We start from the raw sequence: 20263 nt of genomic DNA, 5'->3' as shown, positions 1-20263 counted from the left end.
GCCACAGGACTCCTCGTCGCTTTTGCAGATTCAGACTAACACGGCTACTCCTCTGATACTTAATAACAAAAATGTTAGTTATAAGCTGGGGACACATCAGTTGGAAGTAACGGAAGAGGAGAAGGACCTCGGAGTCCTGGTTGATCACAGGATGACTATGAGCCACCATCGTGACATGGCTGTAAAAAAAGCTAATACGGTCTTGGGATGCATTAGGCGAGGTATTTCCAGTAGGGATAAGGAGGTGTTAGTGCCGTTATACGAGGCATTGGTAAGACCTCATTTGGAATACTGTGTGCAGTTCTGGTCTCCCATGTTTAAGAAGGATGAATTCAAACTGGAACAGGTACAAAGAAGGGCCACTAGGATGATCCGAGGAATGGAAAACCTGTCTTATGAAAGGAGACTCAAGGAACTTGGCTTGTTTACCTTAACCAAAAGAAGGCTGAAGGGAGATATGATTGCTATTTTTAAATATATTAGAGGGAGAAATGCCAGGGAGGGAGAGGAATTATTTAAGCTCAATACCAATGTGGACACAAGAACAAATGGATATAAACTGGCTATTAGGAAGTTTAGACTCAAAATTAGGTGAAGGTTTCTAACCATTACAGGAGTGAAGTTCTGGAACAGCCTTCCAAGGGAAGTAGTGGGGGCAAAAGACCTATCTGGCTTCAAGATAAAGCTAGATGGGTTTATGAAGGGGATGGTTTGATGAGGTAACATGATCTTGGCAATTAATTGACCTTTCACTATCAGTGGTAAATAGGCCAATGGTGGGAAGATAGGAGTTGTTATAGAGAACTTTTTTCTGGGTGTCTGGCTCATGAGTCTTGCCCACATGCTCAGGGTTCAGCTGATCGTCATATTTGGGGTCGGGAAGAAATTTTCCTCCAGGGTAGATCGGCAGAGGCCTTGGAGGTTTTTGGTCTTCCTCTGTAGCATGAGGCATGGGTCACTAGCGGGAGGATTCTCTGCATCTTGCGGTCTTTGAATCATCGTTTCAAGGACTTTAATATCTGAGATATAGGTGAGAGGATTATTCTAGCAGTGGGTGGGTGAGATTCTGTGGCCTGCACTGTGCAGGGGGTCAGACTAGATGATCAAAATGGTCCCTTCTGACCTTAAAGTCTATGAGGTCATATTAAGTGCAGGTCTTTTACCTTTTAATCATACAATATGGATAACAACATTTCATTCTCCCAGCTCCAAGTCTCAAGTGAATTTCGACCCAAAAGAGCCAAAATTGAGCACTTTGACACAGCAAGTGTCTACTGATCTCTGGGGCAAAGTAGGTATGCCTATATAAATAAGGTCTGCTCGTGAAGCCTTTTCCTACAGTTGATTAACAGATGGCAATAGATAGCTCATTCAGAGCACTGGCTGATAATAGTTAGTCACCCTGACCAGTCATTAACCATAGTCATGGACTCACCCTACTCTCCATTGTCTCTATGTTTCTCTGATGACCTGTCACAAAAAAAGTAGGGTGGAAAGGGAAACTGAAGGGAGAGACATCTCTAAATTCACCAATCAAAGAGCAGTATTGCCAACCCAAAAATCACAAGGAACGCCTACATAGAGTTATGAGAACGGTCTACAAATCATAAGATTTTTTAAAAATAAAACATGTTGGATTTTTATTGGCCTTTTGTTTATTGAATATTTAGTGTTCATGTTTTAAAGCTTTCCTCCTTAGCTGTAAGGCCCAGAAGTATAGAGAACTTTTTTTAAATGAAAGCTGACATTCCTACATAACCAATTAACTCCAGGCCTTTAGAAAAGCACCAAATATTTTTAGACTCATGGTAAAACAATGGAGGAATTCTTGTGAACCCATTCTTTGCCCACAGTATAAATAAAAAAAACCACAATATCTTCTCCACTAAACATTATAATGAGATACTGCAAATGGTAAACTGAATTCAACAGCTCCTGATATGAACAGGTATCAACCTAGTTTTTCATATTTGAGATGTCTAATTCCTCGTAACCCATGACAATATGAAATCTTTCCACTCTCAAGTCAGCATATTCACAAAGCACCTATAATTTTGATCCAGGCATTTATTGGATAGTGAAAGAGAAAGGAGGGGAATTAGTGTAGATAAATGTTCAAATTAAAAAAAATAAAAGCCTGTAGGAATTAGGACTGGGCTCCTACATCTCATGTTCAGAACTAACTAAGACACTTATGACCAGATTTTCAAAGGTGTGTACAGATCTTTGAAGATGGGAGTTGGCAACTGTCTCTTTAGGAGCTTAATTACCTTTGAAAATCTGAGCTTAGATTTCCAAGTCCAATTTTCAAAAATGACTTTAGTCACTCAAGTGCTTTTGAAAATTTTAACTGGGGGTCTAAAGAGACAAAAATAGACAAAAGGCAGGAGATATGGTATTTCTTTTAAAAATGTGACATCTATTTTTAACTAATTTTTATATTTTTCGTCCAGGGGCAACTGATCCCTCCAGCCCCCTCACTACGCCACTGCCCCCCCCTCCTACAGATCTATCACCTTATGCATGTGAAGATCTGAGAGAGCCGTCCCATGAATCTGCAGTTAGTGTCTATGGTGCCTGTGTCTCGGTGGTGTCTCAATGCTGCCACATTCACCTCCAAAGAGGGGGCTTCCCAAAGCAGTCCCTTGCTGCTGATCCCTAAGGCATCTACAGATCCAGTCTCCATTCAATGGGCCCACTTCCCCGGGCTCATTGATCTTGGATCTGGCTTCCATCCCCTCTCCAACCTTTGCAACTGCCCAGAGGTGCTCACCTTTTGCCTTATACATTCCCACCTCATTCACCCCACAGGGACAGTCTCTGCCTCACTTGTCCTAGGGACTATTCTACTGTCGAAGCAAAAACACGCTCCCCTCTGTTTAGGCAGCTAACAACTGATTTGCTTTATTGATCAGTAAAGCAAAGTGAGCCAAACGTGGTCCCAGCAAAGCCGGGCCCAGTAAAGCTGCTAATACAATCAATCCTAGTATCTTTATACCCTTAGCCAAACAGTCTGACGTCAGGGCATCCAATTACAGAAATCCTCAATTAAATGTGGAAAAACAAAGCCTTATCAACAAGGTGGCGGACAGGTACGAGGGAGTACATCTCCTTTCCCAACCAGCCCAATTAACACATACCAATAGCCCATCCTGTAGGCCTCTTCTCACGGGGTGACAGAAAGTTCACTCTGGTCTACGTGCTTGAGAGAAAAGCTGAAATGGTTTCTGATATACAAGATGGCTTCTAGCTAAACATAAAATAGCTTCTACAACTCCCCCCTTTTAGCCTTTTAAAGGCTAACCTTGAAACCATTTTATACCTCCATTTTCCATTAAAGTATTTATGTACATTTCTTGTTCCTTTCTCTGCTCGTCCTATTTTAATATCATGAGTTCCACATTCCCTTTGGTAAGGGTTTGTCTTGTGTTTTCCAGAATACAAGAAATAAAGCAATTGATTAGCAAGAAACAAAAATAGGCACAAAAGAATATAGCTAATACTAAAACTATACCTTGCAAAATCCAAGTTCCCACATGTCCAAACCAGCCTCCCAACCAATCCCAGAGGGTCCAGTCTTCCCCCTGCCTTAGGCGTTCCACAGGTTTTTTTTTCCAATCTCTGAGACATCTTTCTCTACTTCTTTGCTGGTGTCAGAAATATACCCACAGTATTCTCTTCTTACTAAGGTACAAACCCTGCCTCATGCTGGCTGTTCTTCAGGACTTCGTAGATTGCTTCACCTATCACTGGCAGGTTCTTCTGGGCCGCAGCTGGTACTTTGGCCTCGGCCTCTTAGGATCGTCTGCTTCTGGGCCTGGATTGCTGGTACCAAGCCTGCGCTGATCCTCGTCTACTTCTGGACCTGGGTTTCTGGTACCAGGTCTGTGGTGATCCCCGTCTGCTTCTGGACCTGGGTCTCTGGTACCAGGTCTGCGGTGCTCCTTGTTGGAGCCAACCTCTGTAGGCGCTGGAACCAGTTTGCAGTGAGAGGCGTGAATCCAAGTGGGCAATCCTTCGCACTTTACAGCAGTATGGGTGGTCAGAAGGACTTGGTAGGGACTCTTCCACCTGGGTTCCAGGGCAGTCTTTCGCTTGTGAACTTTCACGCAAACCCAGTCTCCTGGTTGTAGTTTATGGCACGGCTCAGTCGGGGCCTCTTGGAAGGCGTCCTTAACCTGTGAATGATAAGACTGTACACACCTCATAAGTTCCTGACAATACTTGACTATGCTTCCTTTAACAAGTGTGGCATCAGCCAGGTTAATTTCTGGGCTGCTTAACAGTCTCATAGGTTGATCACATGCAATTTCATGTGGACTGAGTCCAGTTTTCTGATTAGGAGTGGCTCTCATGCTCATTAGGGCAATCGGAAGTGCTACTATCTATGTTAAGCCAGAGCTCTCGCATATTTTAGCAAGTTTGTTCTTTAAAATCCTGTTTCATCTTTCTACTGCTTCTGCGCTCTCCAGGTGTCATGCACAGTGCAGTGCTTTTCTGGTAGAGTAGTACTTTTCCAGGTTTTTTTTTTTGAACAATTTGCCCAGTAAAGTGGGTACCTTTATCACTGGAGATCACAAGGTGTATTCCCCATGATGGAATGTAATGATTTAGAAGTTTCTTTGCCACTGTGATGGCATCAGCTTTCCTGCAGGAATAAGCTTCTACTCATCTCAAAAACAAGCAAACAATAACCAGCACATTATTCAAAAGATTGACATTTAAGCAATTGAATAAAGTCCATTTGTAAATTCAGAAATGGTCCCAAAGGCGGAGGTCTGGTTGCCGGAACTGTCTTTACAGGTTTACCCACGTTGTGGGCTTGGCAGACAGGGCAAGCCAGACAGTAATATTTGGCTGCTTGGGAGAATTTGGGAGCAAACCAATTTTGTTTTAAGGATTGCTACCATCCCCCCTTTGCCAACGTGCGACAATCCATGGAGCACGGAGGCAAGGTGAGGTAGCAAGACCACTGGGGCAACAATGTGGCCATCAGAGCTGCACCACAAGTGGTCTGGATGCAAGGTGCACCCTGCCAGTCTCCACTCCTGCTTTTCCGATTCTGGGGCTTGGTCTTGCAGGAGGGCCAGTTCTGACAGAGACGGCAAAGGAACTGGCGATGGTAGGAGAGAAGGGAAAAATAGCAGGTAGAGGAGCAGATTTCACTACATTCTAGACAGTATAAACTGCATAGCCTGCTACTAAAACTTTACTAAAATTATAAAAGCAAAAAAGCCATCTGTGTAAAGCACGCAGTTAAGATTATTCAAGGGACTTAAATTATTCTTTCATTAAAACAACAATATTGTACACACAACAATGTTAGAAATACATATATCACAATTAAGACACACACAAGACAAATCTGGACAGAACACAACACAAACTTATTATGTCATGACACAGAACCATGATTTTTTTTTCTTCAGTTAATTTTCAGATGATATTAGCGCTTCTTGATGATCTGAAAGACAAAGAAAACATTTCTACCCACATTGGGGTGGTGCATTATATTTTAGAACACTTTTTCTTTACAGATTTTTGCTACTTTTTGATCAGCCTGCTGTTACCCAATGGTATGCTTTTATTTTGAACACTAGCATCAGAGGGTTTGAGCAAATTACTTCATTGTTTAATTATTAAGTTAAAGGTGGCATGCCTCAGTTTCCCTCTTGTACTGCAGACCAGGCTTTTATTTACTGCTACAGAAACTCTTAGAACAAGGTGCTTGCTAGTTACTATTCCAGCAAGCAAAAAGGTTTTCCTTTCCTGAAAAGAATCACATGCAATGTTACAGACTTACTTATGGGGGACAGTGCTCCCCCCCCTTCCAGAACAGACGGGCAGTTTGCAGACACACACAACCTTGGATCTGAAAGCAAGCCAAAAGTGCTATCAGCTCAGCCTTGAACAGAAACACTGTGAAGTTTCTGGGCTTGGATTTTTTTAAACAATAATTAGGTTCCTTGGAAGACACATTTAACCCTTAGGGTGCAGGTTTTACAAATTTATAATGTATAGATTCTATTCTTTTATGCGGTTAACCAATTAAGTTTCAGTAGAATTCCTTATTTTCTCTTTAATAGATTTAACAAAGTGTCTGTAGCCAAATGTTTAACTTGACTGTTTCATTGCTAAGATGATTAAAAGAGGCTGCAAGAAACAAGGAGTCATTTCTTAAAACAGGTATTTTTTTTTCCTTCCCCTTAGGATTTGGAGGAACACTTTCCTTAAACTGTTAAACTTATTTTAAACTTTGTGTTTTGCTTTGGATCGGGCAAGTTTGTTACAGGAGCCCGTGTTCTCAAAGGGAAGAGCTAATTCCTTTCAGTTATTTTTCATGTTTCCTCTCTATCTGTGTATGTGTTATAAAGAGGGATAGAGGGGTGATGTTGTGCCAAATTTTCCCCCCAAGCTTGGTTGATATGGGTGTGCCAACTGAGAAATCTCTTTTCTTTTTTTTTCCCACTTCTTGTGCATTATTTTGGCACAGAGGTGCTGCAGCAACTTTTAAGTTACTTATCTTACTGCAGGGCGGATTTTTGCTTTTCTGAGTTTTACTTTCATCCCTCAGGGCTTTAATTTTTCCTCTTTTCCAATTTGTTAAATGCTTACAGGTCCTTGGACCATTATGCACGTACATGTAGTACACAGGGGTGCCTTTCGGCAGAGTGGGGGGTGTTTAGACTAACCCCCACCTAAACTAACTTTACACACTCCAAAGAAAGAGTCTGCCGGGTCTAGAGTGTCAGACCTTAGCAGCTCATGAAATAAGGGGAGTCGTCACTCCTTCACATATCAGCTGAGTTTCGAGGTTCAGCTGACCCCCCTCCTTGCGTTCAGAGCTCCCTTGTGGGAGAGCCCTGGTGCAGCTGGGATCAGCTCAAGTCTCAGACCTATGCAGAGGCATTCATTCTTCACTCATTACATTCATACTCATTTTTCTCACACATTTTTTTTCACAAATTTTTTTTCTCCTTTTTCACATTTTTCCTACAGTTTCCACATTTAGATGCATCTTTTTTTATTGTCCAATTCTCATGGGTGTTTCTATTAAGTGGCGCTGCCCTAAGACATCCGGCACTTAATATCAGACTTCATTAGGATCCTATACCAGAAGGCTCTTATCATAAAGGCACTGGAATTCCTGTAGACTGACCTACCCCTATTTTCTGCGCGCGCTTAATTCTGTAAGGCACCGAACTAAAAGTCCGCCTGCTTACACCTTCTTCTGCAAGTCACCGAATCAGAATCCGCCTGCTCGCTCTGCGAGTCACCGAATCAGAATCCGCCTGCTCGCTCTGCGAGTCACCGAATCAGAATCCGCCTGCTCGCTCTGCGAGTCACCGAATTAAGAATTCACCTGCTCGCACTGGTCCCCCCCCCTTTTGGTTGCGAGGCACTGGACTCAAAGTCCACCAGGCTCACAGGGGTTTCCGGCACCTGCCCCAGCCCGGCAGAACACCACGTCTTGGCGCCTGGAGACAGCCTGGCGGAATGGGGTACTATGGCCTGGGGTTAGCCTCAGAGGTCAGTACTACGCCCACAAATAACAGAGAGAGACAACAAAGCTTCCCCACAGTTTCGTGTGCCGAGAGAGAGTAATGGCACCACACCAGCTTTTAGCGTCCGAACACAGAGGGTCCAGCGCATGGCTGCCTCACTAGAGACACCGGTGTGCCCTTTTGGAACTGTGACACATAAAACAGGCCTAATAGACAAAGACACAGACAGACAAAAATGTTAGCCGCTGCACAAAATTGAATTCCGTAGCTCCTCTTACCCCGATGGCTGGCCGTCACTCCAAATCCCAAGCCCTCACCAGGAGATTTCGTAACAGGTATCTCCTTACCTTCTATTGAGCGCCCTGAGAGGTTTGGAAGTGGAGTGCCGGTCCATCCATATGGGCAAGTGGTGCGTTAGGAATCTCGGTGGAACCTCCAAATTGTCGAAACAAAAACACGCTCCTCTCTGTTTAGGTGGCTAACAACTGATTTGCTTTATTGATCAGTAAAGCAAAGTGAGCCAAACATGGTCCCAGCAAAGCCGGGCCCAGTAAAGCTGCTAATACAATCAATCCTAGTATCTTTATACCCTTAGCCAAACAGTCTGACGTCAGGGCATCCAATTACAGAAATCCTCAATTAAATTTGGAAAAACAAAGCCTTATCAACAAGATGGCGGACAGGTACGAGGGAGTACATCTCCTGTCCCAACCAGCCCAATTAACACATATCAATAGCCCATCCTGTAGGCCTCTTCTCACAGGGTGACAGAAAGTTCACTCTGGTCTACATGCTTGAGAGAAAAGCTGAAATGGTTTCTGATATACAAGATGGCTTCTAGCTAAACATAAAATAGCTTCTACACTACCAAGATGTAATACAAAGTTTCCATGTAAAAGGACTCACTACAAAGCTAAAAACTTCAATGAGAGAATGATTAATACAGAGATGTGTCTACATCTGCTTCAGGGAGACACCTCTGCCTGCCTACATCCTTCTCCCCAAGAGTCTACAGCTCCATTGCAAAGCAGGTGAGTGGAAGGAAAGAGGCTGAGACCCATGAATGGGACTGAAGCCGTCATGAGCAAGCCATGTCCGGGAGCCATTCTCCTGTCCATTGCCGGTGCAGTGTTGCTTCAGGGTGGGCTGGACACCTGTTTAACACCTGCACAAGGTTTCAGGAAGGGGGCAGTGCAGGCTGCCTTCCTGTAGAGCCCCCATGAGAACTACTGTGCCCCCCTGACTTAGGAAAAGAATAAATAGGAGGATTGGAAATCAACCCGCCCAGTCTCACGTCCCCTAGGCAGGGAATGAGCCATCTACATTAGGCCCCAGCTGGAGTATCATGTCCAGTTCTGGGTGCCACATTTCAGGAAACATGGAGAAACTGGAGAAAGTCCAGAGAAGATCAACACAAATGATGAAAGGTCTAGAGAACATGAGATGTGAGGCAAGGCTGAAGAAATTGGCCTTGTTTACCTTGGAAAAGAGAAGACCAAAAAGGGACATGAGCTTTCAAGTATCTAAAAGAGTATCATAAGGAGGAGGAAGAAAAATTGTTCTGCTTGACCTCTGAGGTTAGAATGAGAAGCAATGGGCTTAAATTACAGCAAGGGAGGTTTAGGTTGGACATTAGGAAAAACTTCCTGCTTGTCAGGGTGGTTAAACACTGGAATAAATTGTCTAGTGAGATAGCTGAATCTCCATCATTGGAGATATTTAAGACCAAGTTAGACAGACACCTGTCAGGGATGAGCTAGGGCAACTCAACTTTGGAAGCCCCAGGGGCCACATGACCTGCAGAACATGCTGAGAGACTCAACTTAAGTGTGGTTGCATATGCAAGCAAATATATACAAATAGCTTCTCTCACGCTGACAGGAATGAAAACAAAGATTAAGGCAAGACTACACAACACACAGGGCCCCATTTAAGTCAGTTCTGCTGATATTAATAAAATGCAACATTTACCTGATAGCACTTTTCCTGAGCAATGACAGTCCAAGAATTTAACTACTAAAACACATATCAACAGAAGATCATTACACTGACTACATTTTTGTTTTGCTTCACACTCGCCGGCCACGTGTTGATCCCCACATAAACCCAAACTGCACCACGAAGCGCAAACTGGCCATGGGCAGCATACCAAGTTATTAATAAATATTTTGTAAACGTTTACCTTTTCTCTCTGCTGTCATGTCTCCCCTCCTTGCTCCATCATCTCCCCTGGTGCCTGCTGCCCCCCAACTCCTCACCCTCCTCGGCTGCCCTGACTCCTGCCCTTCTCACTGCCCTCAGCGACCTGCCCCACTCCACCAGCCCTTCTCTCCCCCCTCTGCCCACTCCTCCAGTATCCCCACTCTGATCATGTGAGCTACCCCTCTTCTAACACCTCCCTCTACACACCTGCCCTGTCTCTCTCCTCTGGTGCTGGTCCCTCCACTGCAGATATATGCCCTTCTACTTCACTCCCAGAATCCCCTGGCACCTGCACCTTCCCTTAGCCCTGCACCCTCCTGGTGCCTCCCCCTTCCATCACTGCCCCTGCTTCCTTTGCCCTCTTTTTCCCTGATGCCCACCCCCTCACCACTCTCTGCCCCATTCCTATCCTGCCCCTCTGTGTCCTCACATGACTTGCTCCATCCCCACCTTTCTCATGCCCACCCCTTCTTTCAAGCCTTCTCCTAGCACGTGCCATAGCATCTGCCTATCCTTGCCTTGTTTCAAGCGGCCTACTTTTCCCTTTAGCCCTGCATTCCTGCCAGCTTATATAAACCCAACTGATGGGGGTTATTTCACCCAGTTAGTCCCTCAGCTGTGTCTCTTCTCGGTCAATGGATACCCTCTGCCAACTGCCTGTCTTTCGGTCAGGTCCCAATTTATGTACACTAGTGGGGTTTGAGTGACAAGGTGCTGAGCCAACTTACGACTCAGCACATTCTGTTAACCAACTACATAATTTTACACTCTGTCCCTCAGTCTTACAAGAGTACTAAGTTACCCATTACTGCTCAGTCAGCACTCAATGCCTCTGAACTTGTGTTGAAAACTTTTTAACTGCAAATGAAGATAGACCCACTGTTCAGCACATTTTTTTAAGTGAGCTTAAACACTGTGTAGGTAAATGTCCTAGTGTAGACAATGTCCAGCATTGTTTTTATAGCTGGTGTCTTCCCCAAGACATTTTTTAAATATAAGCCAAAATAGTTTAGTCAGCTCCCAGAATTACAGTAAGGAAAATACATTGTTTTGCTCTTTTTTTTAAACATACTAATGTTTAATTGAGAAGAAGAAGCACTTCCATGCTTTTGAAAAAGGGATTAACATTTAGCAAACATTTAGTCTTTTGTTGCCTTGTTGCAAAACTGTCTACCATTGGCTCTATTGTAAGAAAAATTTAGACAGCAAATGCTCAATAGGGATGTTAGCTTGACAGCTAAATTCTCTGATGAGTCTATCTGTAGCGATCATGCTCCAGTGCAAAGATGGTGTCTCCAGGGAAGAGGACTTGTGTCTTTGGCCACTGGAGGAGAGGGGGTCAGGGTGTGTGAGTGGCTGATGGTCCTGACCTGGCAGCGCTGTCCCTGGGTGCAGGTGTTACCTCGAACATGCAGGCATGCCCGTGTGCCACGTGCAGCACTCCTGAGTATGTGTGTGTGGCCATGTCCCCAGCTTCCTTCTAGTGGTGGCTTGTGGTGGGAAGGTGTCCCACCCTGGTGTCAGGAGTGTGGGCGGCCTCCCCATACCCTGTGAGCAAGAGCCCAGGGGTGCTGTGGTGCAGCTGCCTGGGGCTGTGTGGCCCAGACTGATGCTGCACATGCATCCATGTGCACAGACTGCAGCGTGATCCCCAGGCTGAGAAGGCTGAGTGAAGAGCGCACCTCAGCCCGTCACTGCCTGCCACCTCCTCCCTGTGTCAGCTAACTAAGGTCACTCACCCGATGTTCCTTCCCCAGCCTTGGAGAATGCCTGGGACACGTCCAGGGGTGGGGTGGGGTATCGTCTCAAGTGTCAGTGTGGTGAGAGTGTTGGCTGCGTCGGGATCCTCCTCCTCCTCTGCACAACCGACTCTGCCCACCCTGGGTGGGTGACAACAGGCATGTCCAGCCATAAATCAACCACCAGGAGTAGGGAAGGGACTGCACCCCCCCCCAAGATGTGGTGCAGGTCTTGGTAATAGGGGCAGGAGTGGGGTTCTGCCCTGGAGAAGGAGTTGCACTCCCTTGCCCTGGCATATGCCTGTCAGAGTTCTTTGACTTTCATCTGGACCTGCTCCTGAGTCCGGACGTGGCCCTTTGAGGCTGGGCTGTCAGCCATGCGGCCATAGAATTCGGCACTGCACCATTTGTTGCGGAGATTCTGGAGGTTTTCCTCCTCCCCTCCCACCTCAATGAGGGCCAGGATCTCTGCCCCAGACCAGGATGGTGCGTGACTCTTTCAGCACCTAGCAGACTCCTGGGGAGCTGTCGGAGTGCTCCCTGGGAGTGGGAGAGGGCTCTTGGGTCACTCATGCTGACTCGATGTCGTGCTCTGGCAGCTGCGGTGTGGCTGAAGGCTATCAGGGCCAACTTCCTGCCCCAAACCCTTTCTCCTGTGTCTGCAACTTTAAGGGCTGCATGGGAAGATGATCTATAGAGTCCTGATGAATGTGGACAGAGGGGCCAACAAGCCATTTGTGGGATTTCCCGGAGGCCCGTTATTTCAAAATAGCTCCAGCTGCTGTGTGTACACATGCCCTGTTCCGAAATAGCTATTTTGGAATAGGCATTATTCCTTGTGGAATGACGTTTACAGAAGTCAGAATAAGCCATTTGTTATTTCGAAATAATAGAATTGCTGGGTAAATGCTCACATTGTTATTTTGAAATAACTGTGCTGTGTACACACACCCTAAATGAGGATGATAATGCCATAGGCATAATAGACTTTGCCCTTTCCTAATTTTGGAACATTTGACTTTATCATGTAATGTTCTTTTAACATAGTTTCTATGTGGGTGATACATAGCAGTGCTCAATGATATCACTCCTGGGGGAATTCTGTGCCGCTGCACAATGCAAAATTGTGCAGAAATTAATGTTTGGTGCACAGACTTCCTTTTTTCCCCACAAAGAAATGACTGTGGATATATTGGCACCATTAAGGGCTGTTGGAGCACAGCTTGCTGACAGATATTTTGAAACAAATTACAAAAATATTTGAAACTGGTGTGATTATAAAAATTGTATAAAATTATACAATAAAATTTGCAGAAGTTTGCAAAAGTTTAAAATCTTGTTAGCAGAATTTTTAATACTTTGGTGCAGAATTCCATCCCAGGGCAGGATATTTAGGCTTTCACAATGTACTGTTTTACTAATAGTCAACCCTCAGCTTTGAAAGCAGCATAGGGTTAATTATTAGAGAAATGAGCCTGAGGCTGAGTCTTTGACACGTTTCTAAAGACAGAGGTGTCCAATTCCCATCAAATTTCAATGGGAATTGGGAATCTAACCACAGTAGAAACCTTTTGAAATCTCAGCCTACATTGTTGACCTCTTTTACGATAGCCATGCACAATTAAGATGTGACATAGCTTCGATGATTTTAACATTTTTAAAATTTCAGGGGTGAAAAGAAACAACCTAAAACTCTTTCAATAGAAGCTGCACCTGACTTATGACAGGACTCAATTAGATCCAGAATGTTAACACTGTATTTGGAATTTGTTTGTTTTTAGGTTGGTTGGTCAAAAAAGCTTTTCTAAGCATTAAATGAGCTCAGGACTGAATTAAGACTAGTAGGATGTCACTATGTGAAGACTGACAAATGCTTCAACATTGTGTTATTCATAACTAGACTGTCGAGGCAGAGTTTAAACACCTAGCATCTGAGATGTATATTTAAAAACTTAACTCTAACTTTTTTTTTCTTGTCTGAGATTACTAATTTAGTTCTGGCCTTATAAGCATCCTTATACAAGACAAGGTAAGGATGTGCTACCCTGAATCAGGGGTCTTATACTATATAGAACTGTGACTCTTTTAAGAACAATGAGTAACAAAAACTCTTTAAAAAAAAGACCTCAAGATCAACTGGAATAATTTAATTGCTATATTCTAGAGTCTCAAAGAGCAGACAACAAATTCCTGTTTGGATAACAACAAATGGCGGAGTCAATTATATTAATTCCATTAGCTGAGTTTCAACATACATAGGCTATTGCTAGATGCTCATAGTTATTTCTGTCAATAAATGGGGCCAACTGATAGAATGTATTTTAAAAGGATTACTGGGAATCCAATTGGGGCAGATTTGTGCTAGTTTTTGTATCCATATACTAAAATATATTATTTCACAATATGCAAGATTCTCATTCTTGAATGTCAGTTCCCTAGTTCATAATATGAAGAATTCCCCAAGCTCCAGAGGGTTTAATCTCAAAGGAAACAGGAACACCAGAGGCATTAATCAGCTGGCTATCTGAAGAAGTGGGCTGTGCTCAGGAAAGCTCATGATACCATCTACATGTTTTGTTAGTCTTTAAAGTGCTACCAAACCATTTGTTGTTTTTTAAGTTTAATCACAAAATGGTAGTCTCACACTACCCTCAGAAACTTCCAGACACTTCTTTCTTGACTATCTTTTATCAGGAGCTTCTCTCACTGTTCTAGCTCTTCAATCCAATCAGCACCTATCCTGCTCTTATTCTCTCTCTCTTTCTCTCTGTCTGGCTTCCAGTCTAGGCTAGTCCTTGCTTTTAATGACTCAGAGACTCTTTGGCCACTGGTCCAAAAACATTAAGTTTTCAATTTGCACAAATCCTGAAGATATGATCTACAACCCATCCTGGACAATGATCCTTGATTCTCACACACCTTGGGAGGCAGGCCAGTCCTCATCCACAGACAACTCGCCAACCTGAAGCATATTCTCACCAGCAACTATACACCACACCACAGTAACTAATTCCTGCAACAAACCTCGGTGCCAAATCTGCCCACATATCTACACCAGTGACACTATCACAGGACCTAAGCATATCAGCCACACCATCACGGGCTTGTTCACCTGCACATCTACCAATGTAATATATGCCATCATGTGCCAGCAATGCCCCTCTGCCATATACATCAGCCAAACTGGACAGTCCCTACGTAAAACAATAAACAGACACAAATCAGATATCAGGAATGATAATATACAAAAGCCTATAGGAGAACACTTCAATCTCCCTGGATACACAATAGGGGATGTAAAAGTAGCTGTCCTGAAACAAAAAAACTTTAAAAACAGACTTCAAAGAGAAACTGCAGAGCTACAATTCATCTGCAAATTTGACATTATCATTTTAGGATTAAACAAAGACTGTGAATGGCTAACGAACTACAAAAGCAGTTTCTCCTCTCTTGGGCTATGTCTACATTGCAAACTTCTTGCGCAAGACCTGTTTTGCGCAAGAACTCTTGCACAAAAGGTCTTGTGCAAGAGCGCATCCACACTGGTCAAAATGCATTGCATAAGCCATGCGCTTTTGCGCAAGAGAGCATCCATACTGGTGGGAAGCTCTTGCGCAAAGATTTGCCCCCAGAACTACTTTGGAGAGGGCAAAAGGGCACCAAGGCTTTCCGGGGGCGGGGGCTGGAGCTCTTTTGAGATGCATGCTTAAAGGGATCTCCATGGACAGCCATTTCTCTCCTGCTGCGTGCTTTGGGACCTCTTGTAGGGACTGAAAGCTGCAGCAGTGCTAGTTGTGGTTGCCCTCTGCCTCTTTGGACACCACACCTTATGGCCTAGTGCCTTTGGCAACTTTTGCCTTGTGTTTGCTGTGCCATGGAGCCAGGGATGGCCCTGTGCTTGCTCTGCCCCACACGGCCATTTTGGAGTGTGGGCAGATGCTGCTCCATGCTGCCTTGCTACTTCCCGGGGGAAGGGAAGACTCCAGGCTGGGGGGGGGGGGAGGGGAGGAGGGAGTGGGGGAAGCCCCGTCACCCAGGGGCTTGTCCATCCCTCCCTCACACATGCCTGCTGGTATGGGGGGGGCCTCTGGGGCGAGGGGGCCCTGGTGTGTTTGGGGGCAGAGAGCATCACAGAGGTGTGAACATCCCCCAAGGGCTGATGCACCTACCCTGCCTCATTTGGTGCATTCCCTGTGTTTCTGTGTGCCCTTCTGCAGGTTGTCCATGCCATCAGTGATATCCTGCTCAAGAGGGTCATCCACCTGCGGGACGTGGATGCAGCTGTGGCTGTCTTCTCTGCCCTGGGGTTCCCCAACTGTGGGGGAGCTGTGGATGGGACCCACATCCCCATCAGTGCCCCAGAGCATTGAGTGGCCCATTTCATAAACTATAAGGGGTACTTCTCCATGGTACTCCAGGCCCTTGTGACCACAGTGGTCGCTTCACAGACATCTATAGACATCTATAACTGGCTCTGAGGATATGGGAAAGTCAGTGGATGTGATATACCTTGACTTTACCAAAGCTTTTTATACGATCTCCCACAATATTCTTGTCAGCAAGTTAAGGGAGTATGGATTGGATAAATGTATTGTAAGATGGATCTGTTCTTGGACTGGTTTTATTCAGTATCTTTATTAATGACCTGATGAGGGGATGGACTGCACCCTCAACAAGTATGCAGATGACACTAAGCTAGGGGGAGAGGTAGATACGCTGGAGGGCAGGGATAGGGTCCAGAGTGACCTGGACAGATTAGAGGATTGGGCCAAAAGAAATCTGATGAGGTTCAACAAAGACAAGTGTAGAGTCCTGCACTTGGGACGGAAGAATCCCAAGCATGGTTACAGGCTGGAGACTGAATGGCTAAGTAGTAGTTCTGCAGAAAAGGATCTGGGGATTAAAGTGAATGAGAAGCTGGATACGAGTCAACAGTGTGCCCTTGTAGCCAAGAAGGCTAATGGCATATTAGGGTGCATTAGGAGGAGCATTGCCAGCAGATCCAGAGAAGTGATAATTCCCCTTTATTCGGCTCTGGTGCAGCCACGTCTGGAACATTGTGAGAGGGTCCAGCGGAGGGCGACCAAAATCATTAGGGGGCTGGAGCGCATGACCTATGAGGAGAGGCTGAGGGATTTGGGTTTGTTTAGACTGCAGAAGAGAAGAGTGAGGGGGGATTTGATAGCAGCCTTCAACTTCCTGAAGGGAGGTTGCAAAGAGGATGGAGGAAGGTTGTTCACAATAGTGACCGATGGCAGAACAAGGAGCAATGGTCTCAAGTTACAGTGGGAGAGGTCTAGGTTGGATATTAGGAAAAACTATTTCACTAGGAGGGTGGTGAAACACTGGGGTGGGTTATGTACGGAAGTGGTGGAATCTCCATCCTTAGAGGTTTTTAAATCTCAGTTTGACAAAGTCCTGGCTGGGTTGATTTAGTTGGGATTGGTCCTGCATTGGGCAGGGGGCTGGACTTGATGACTGTCTGAAGTCTATTCCAGCTCTATGATTCTAATCATTTGTGGACAAAATGTTCTGATCTTGTTTGCCTTGAGCATCTAAAATCACCATCAAGGTCAATGGAGTAGAAGCAGATGGAGTTATGGGAGCACAAATAATTCAGGAATAATAGTCCTCCAACAGAATTAATTTATTTTAAATGGTTACTATGTATTTCGTAACAGACACAGGACAACGAAAACTGTCTAAGTAGTGAGGCAGGGAGGATAAAGCTGGCATGTAAATGTAACAAAGAGGAAGTAATACAGGGATATTAACGTTGGGCGTAGGAGTCAAAGCAGTTGCTATTCAACTCATGAGGCTAGTTGGGCACAAGGTTCCCTGCCCCAAAGCAGCAAGCCTGTCCTCCGCAGAGGCGCCAAATACACGCGGCAGCGCGTTATATCTTGGCCCTGCAAGCCGCACACGCTGGCTTGAACGGCACGTGGCGCTCTCTGAGAGACCAGTCTTGCGCTAGAAGGTACAAAAAGCCCTTCAGGCTGGGGGGGGGGCGCCGCCGCGCAAGGACACAGGCATCCAGCCTCGCACACGGCGCCCCTCAGCTCAAGGGGCGGGCGGGCGGGCGGGCGCAAGAAGGCTGCTGAGAACAGCAAAATGCAGGACAATGTAGCACTTTAAAGACTAACAAGATGGTTTATTAGATGATGAGCTTTCGTGGGCCAGACCCACTTCCTCAGATCAAATAGTGGAAGAAAGTAGTCACAACCATATATACCAAAGGATACAATTTAAAAAAATGAACAAATATGAAAAGGACAAATCACATTGCAGAACAGAAGGAGGATGCGGGGGGGCGGGAAGGGGGAGGAAGGAAGGTAAGTGTCTGTGAATTGCTGATATTAAAGGTAGGGAGAGTGGGATGTTTGTGAGTTAATGGTATTACAGGTGATAATTGGGGAAACTGTCTTGATAATGGGTGAGAAAGTTCAAAGACTTGTTAAGTCCCTGGTGGTAAGTGTCGAATTTTAACATGAATGACAGTTCAGAGGATTCCCTTTCAAGTGCAGATGTAAAAGGTCTTTGTAGCAGAATGCAGGTGGCTAAGTCATTTAGAGAGTGTCCTTTCTGGTTAAAGTGGCAAGAAACTGTTTTCTCTTTGTGATCTTGTCTAATATCTGTTTTGTGGGCATTAATCCTTTGGCGAAGTGTCTGAGATGTTTGTCCAATGTACATAGCAGACGGACACTTTCGGCACATGATAGCGTAGATTATATTTCTGGATGCGCAGGAATATGTGTTCTTGATCTTATAACTCACTTGGTTAGGTCCAATAATGGTATCAGCAGAATGAATATGTGGACAAAGCTGGCAACGGGGTTTGTTGCAAGGGAAGGTACCAGGGTTGGTATTAGTGTGGTATGTCCTGTGGTGGTTGGTAAGAATCATCTTGAGGTTAGGTGGTTGTCTATAGGAGACTATGGGTCTGTCTCCCAGAGCCTCTTTGAGTATGGTATCCTGTTCCAATATAGGCTGTAGTTTCTTGATAATGTGTTGGACAGGTTTAAGTTGGGGGTTGTAGGTGATGACAAGTGGTGTTCTATTGTTGGTTTTCTTGGGTCTGTCTTGAAGTAGATGGTTTCTAGGTATTCGTCTGGCTCTTTCAATTTGCTTTTTTGTTTCTCTGGGTGGGTAGTTGAGATTTATAAATGCTTGGTAGAGATCCTGAAGCTTCTGGTCTCTGTCAGTGGGGTTAGAGCAGATGCGGTTGTATCGAAGGGCTTGGCTATAGACGATGGATCGTGTGGTGTGTTCTGGATGGGAGCTGGATGCATGTAGGTAACTGTATGAGTCAGTGGGTTTTCTGTAGAGAGTGGTGTCTAATTTTCCATTGTTGATTTGTACGGTGGAGAGTAGCGATACCCAAGCACTTTACCCTTCCGTTGCACTTCTACCCCGTCACGCGGGCGCGTGTTACGTAAGTCACGTGAGCACCCCCAGCCCTGGAGGCAGGTTTCTAAAACGCGGCGCTTTAAGTCCCTCCCTCCGGTAAGGGGCGAGAGCGGGCGGCGGCACGCGCCCTGGCCAAATTGTCTCGCGAGGCTTACGGGCGGCCATTTTCTCATTGGCTGGCGTTGGTGGAGGGTGGGGGGACCGCGCGTTGCCCTCGCGGAGGTGGGGTGTTAGTGCTGGGCACTGCGGGGGGAGGATGAGCCACTCACGTCCCTTCGCCGCCTCCGGCCTCCGCTGACGACTCCGGGGCCCAGCGCCGCGCGCCCGCCATGGTGCCCAGTGAGGAGAATCGGCTCGTGCCCAAAGAGGTGGGGCCCGTGCGGGGCAGGGGGGAGGCTCCTGACAAGCACGCCGCGGGAAGCCTCGTTCCGGGTCGGGCCCGAGGTGGTGCGGCGGGGCCTCTCTCTCATGAGCGGCGGCCGGCAGGGAGTCCCAGTTGGCGTGTGAGACCGGAGCGCGCGTGGGTCCCAGAGGGGGCTGGGGCTGGGCTCTGCTGTCCAAGTGCGAATGGCGGGGGGGGGGGGGGCGGTTGCGGCAGGCCCCTGCCCGTGTTCCGGCATGCGGGTTTCTGCGGGGAGCGGGGCCGGTGGCGGCCGCTGTTTGCGCGAGCCCGGCGGAGGCCTTGTTTTTGTGGGGTCTGGGTGAACGGGGTGCCCTCGGCGTGTGTAAAGGAGGAAGAGGCGAAGCCTGGGCAGGGAGGCCCCTTGTCTGACGGGAGCGGGGAGATGTGAAAGGGTCATCCTGGCTCTGTGGCTCCTGGGAGCCTGGGGTATTGGGCGGGCGGGTGCTAGACGGTGCATGCCTGTACGAAGTTAGCTGGACACCCCTTAACGAGCTGTGTAGGAAGAGAAATTGTCCTCACGACTCTTGAGTGGAGAGCAGGTCCTTGTCTGTGGGCTTTGAAGGAGTTGGGGTTGTATGAGGGATTCGGTCTGAGACTCTTGAGGAGGGGAGAAGCTCTTTGAGTGAAGAAGGGGTGGAGACTGGAGGGAAGAGGTTTGGAGAGCCTGGGCTCACGTGTGGATTTCAGAGGAGGCTATATAACCTCTATGATGTTATCTGACGATGGTGGAGAAGGACAGGAGTGTTCATGGTGGGCTGGGGTCCTGAGAAGAGAATTGGTTTTGTAGCCCATGGTGTTCCTGTTTGCAGGAAAAGGTTGCTATCGCTTTAGCAGTGGGGAGGGAAGGAAATGGTGTCTGTAAGAGGTTAAGGATGAGGGACAGAGTGTAGGGGAATGGCACCTTTTCCCTTTTCCCCTGATATGTTCTTATGTAAAGTTTGTGTCAAAAATATTGTTCAAGATTGAAAGAGGAGGAGAACAGATTTTAAATGATGAACAAAGTGATA

General features: G+C 46.1%; 2 protein-coding genes across 4 annotated transcripts in view; one reads left to right on the top strand and one right to left on the bottom strand.

Moving 5' to 3' along the window:
* LOC102457501 (uncharacterized) overlaps positions 1 to 17549 on the bottom strand; it is a 40158-nt gene extending 22609 nt beyond the window's left edge. Inside the window, 1 exon segment of the mRNA XM_075927896.2 lies at positions 3698 to 17549. Within this exon segment, the coding sequence (XP_075784011.2) occupies positions 3698 to 3707 (10 nt within the window). The 5' untranslated portion in view covers positions 3708 to 17549.
* Positions 17550 to 19019: 1470 nt separating this feature from the next.
* USP47 (ubiquitin specific peptidase 47) overlaps positions 19020 to 20263 on the top strand; it is a 170042-nt gene continuing 168798 nt past the window's right edge. For all 3 annotated transcript variants that reach the window (XM_075927892.2, XM_075927891.2, XM_075927890.2), the window contains exon 1: positions 19020 to 19221. In XM_075927892.2, coding sequence (XP_075784007.2) covers positions 19183 to 19221 — 39 coding nt within the window. In that variant the 5' untranslated portion in view covers positions 19020 to 19182. The remainder of the gene's footprint in view (positions 19222 to 20263) is intronic.

The sequence above is a fragment of the Pelodiscus sinensis genome, chromosome 5 (genome assembly GCF_052426305.1).
Source record: "Pelodiscus sinensis isolate ZL-2025 chromosome 5, ASM5242630v1, whole genome shotgun sequence".
NCBI classification, from domain to species: Eukaryota; Metazoa; Chordata; order Testudines; family Trionychidae; genus Pelodiscus; species Pelodiscus sinensis.
Note: the sequence above shows the minus strand (reverse complement) of the source record. Positions and strands in the feature narration are given on the sequence as shown.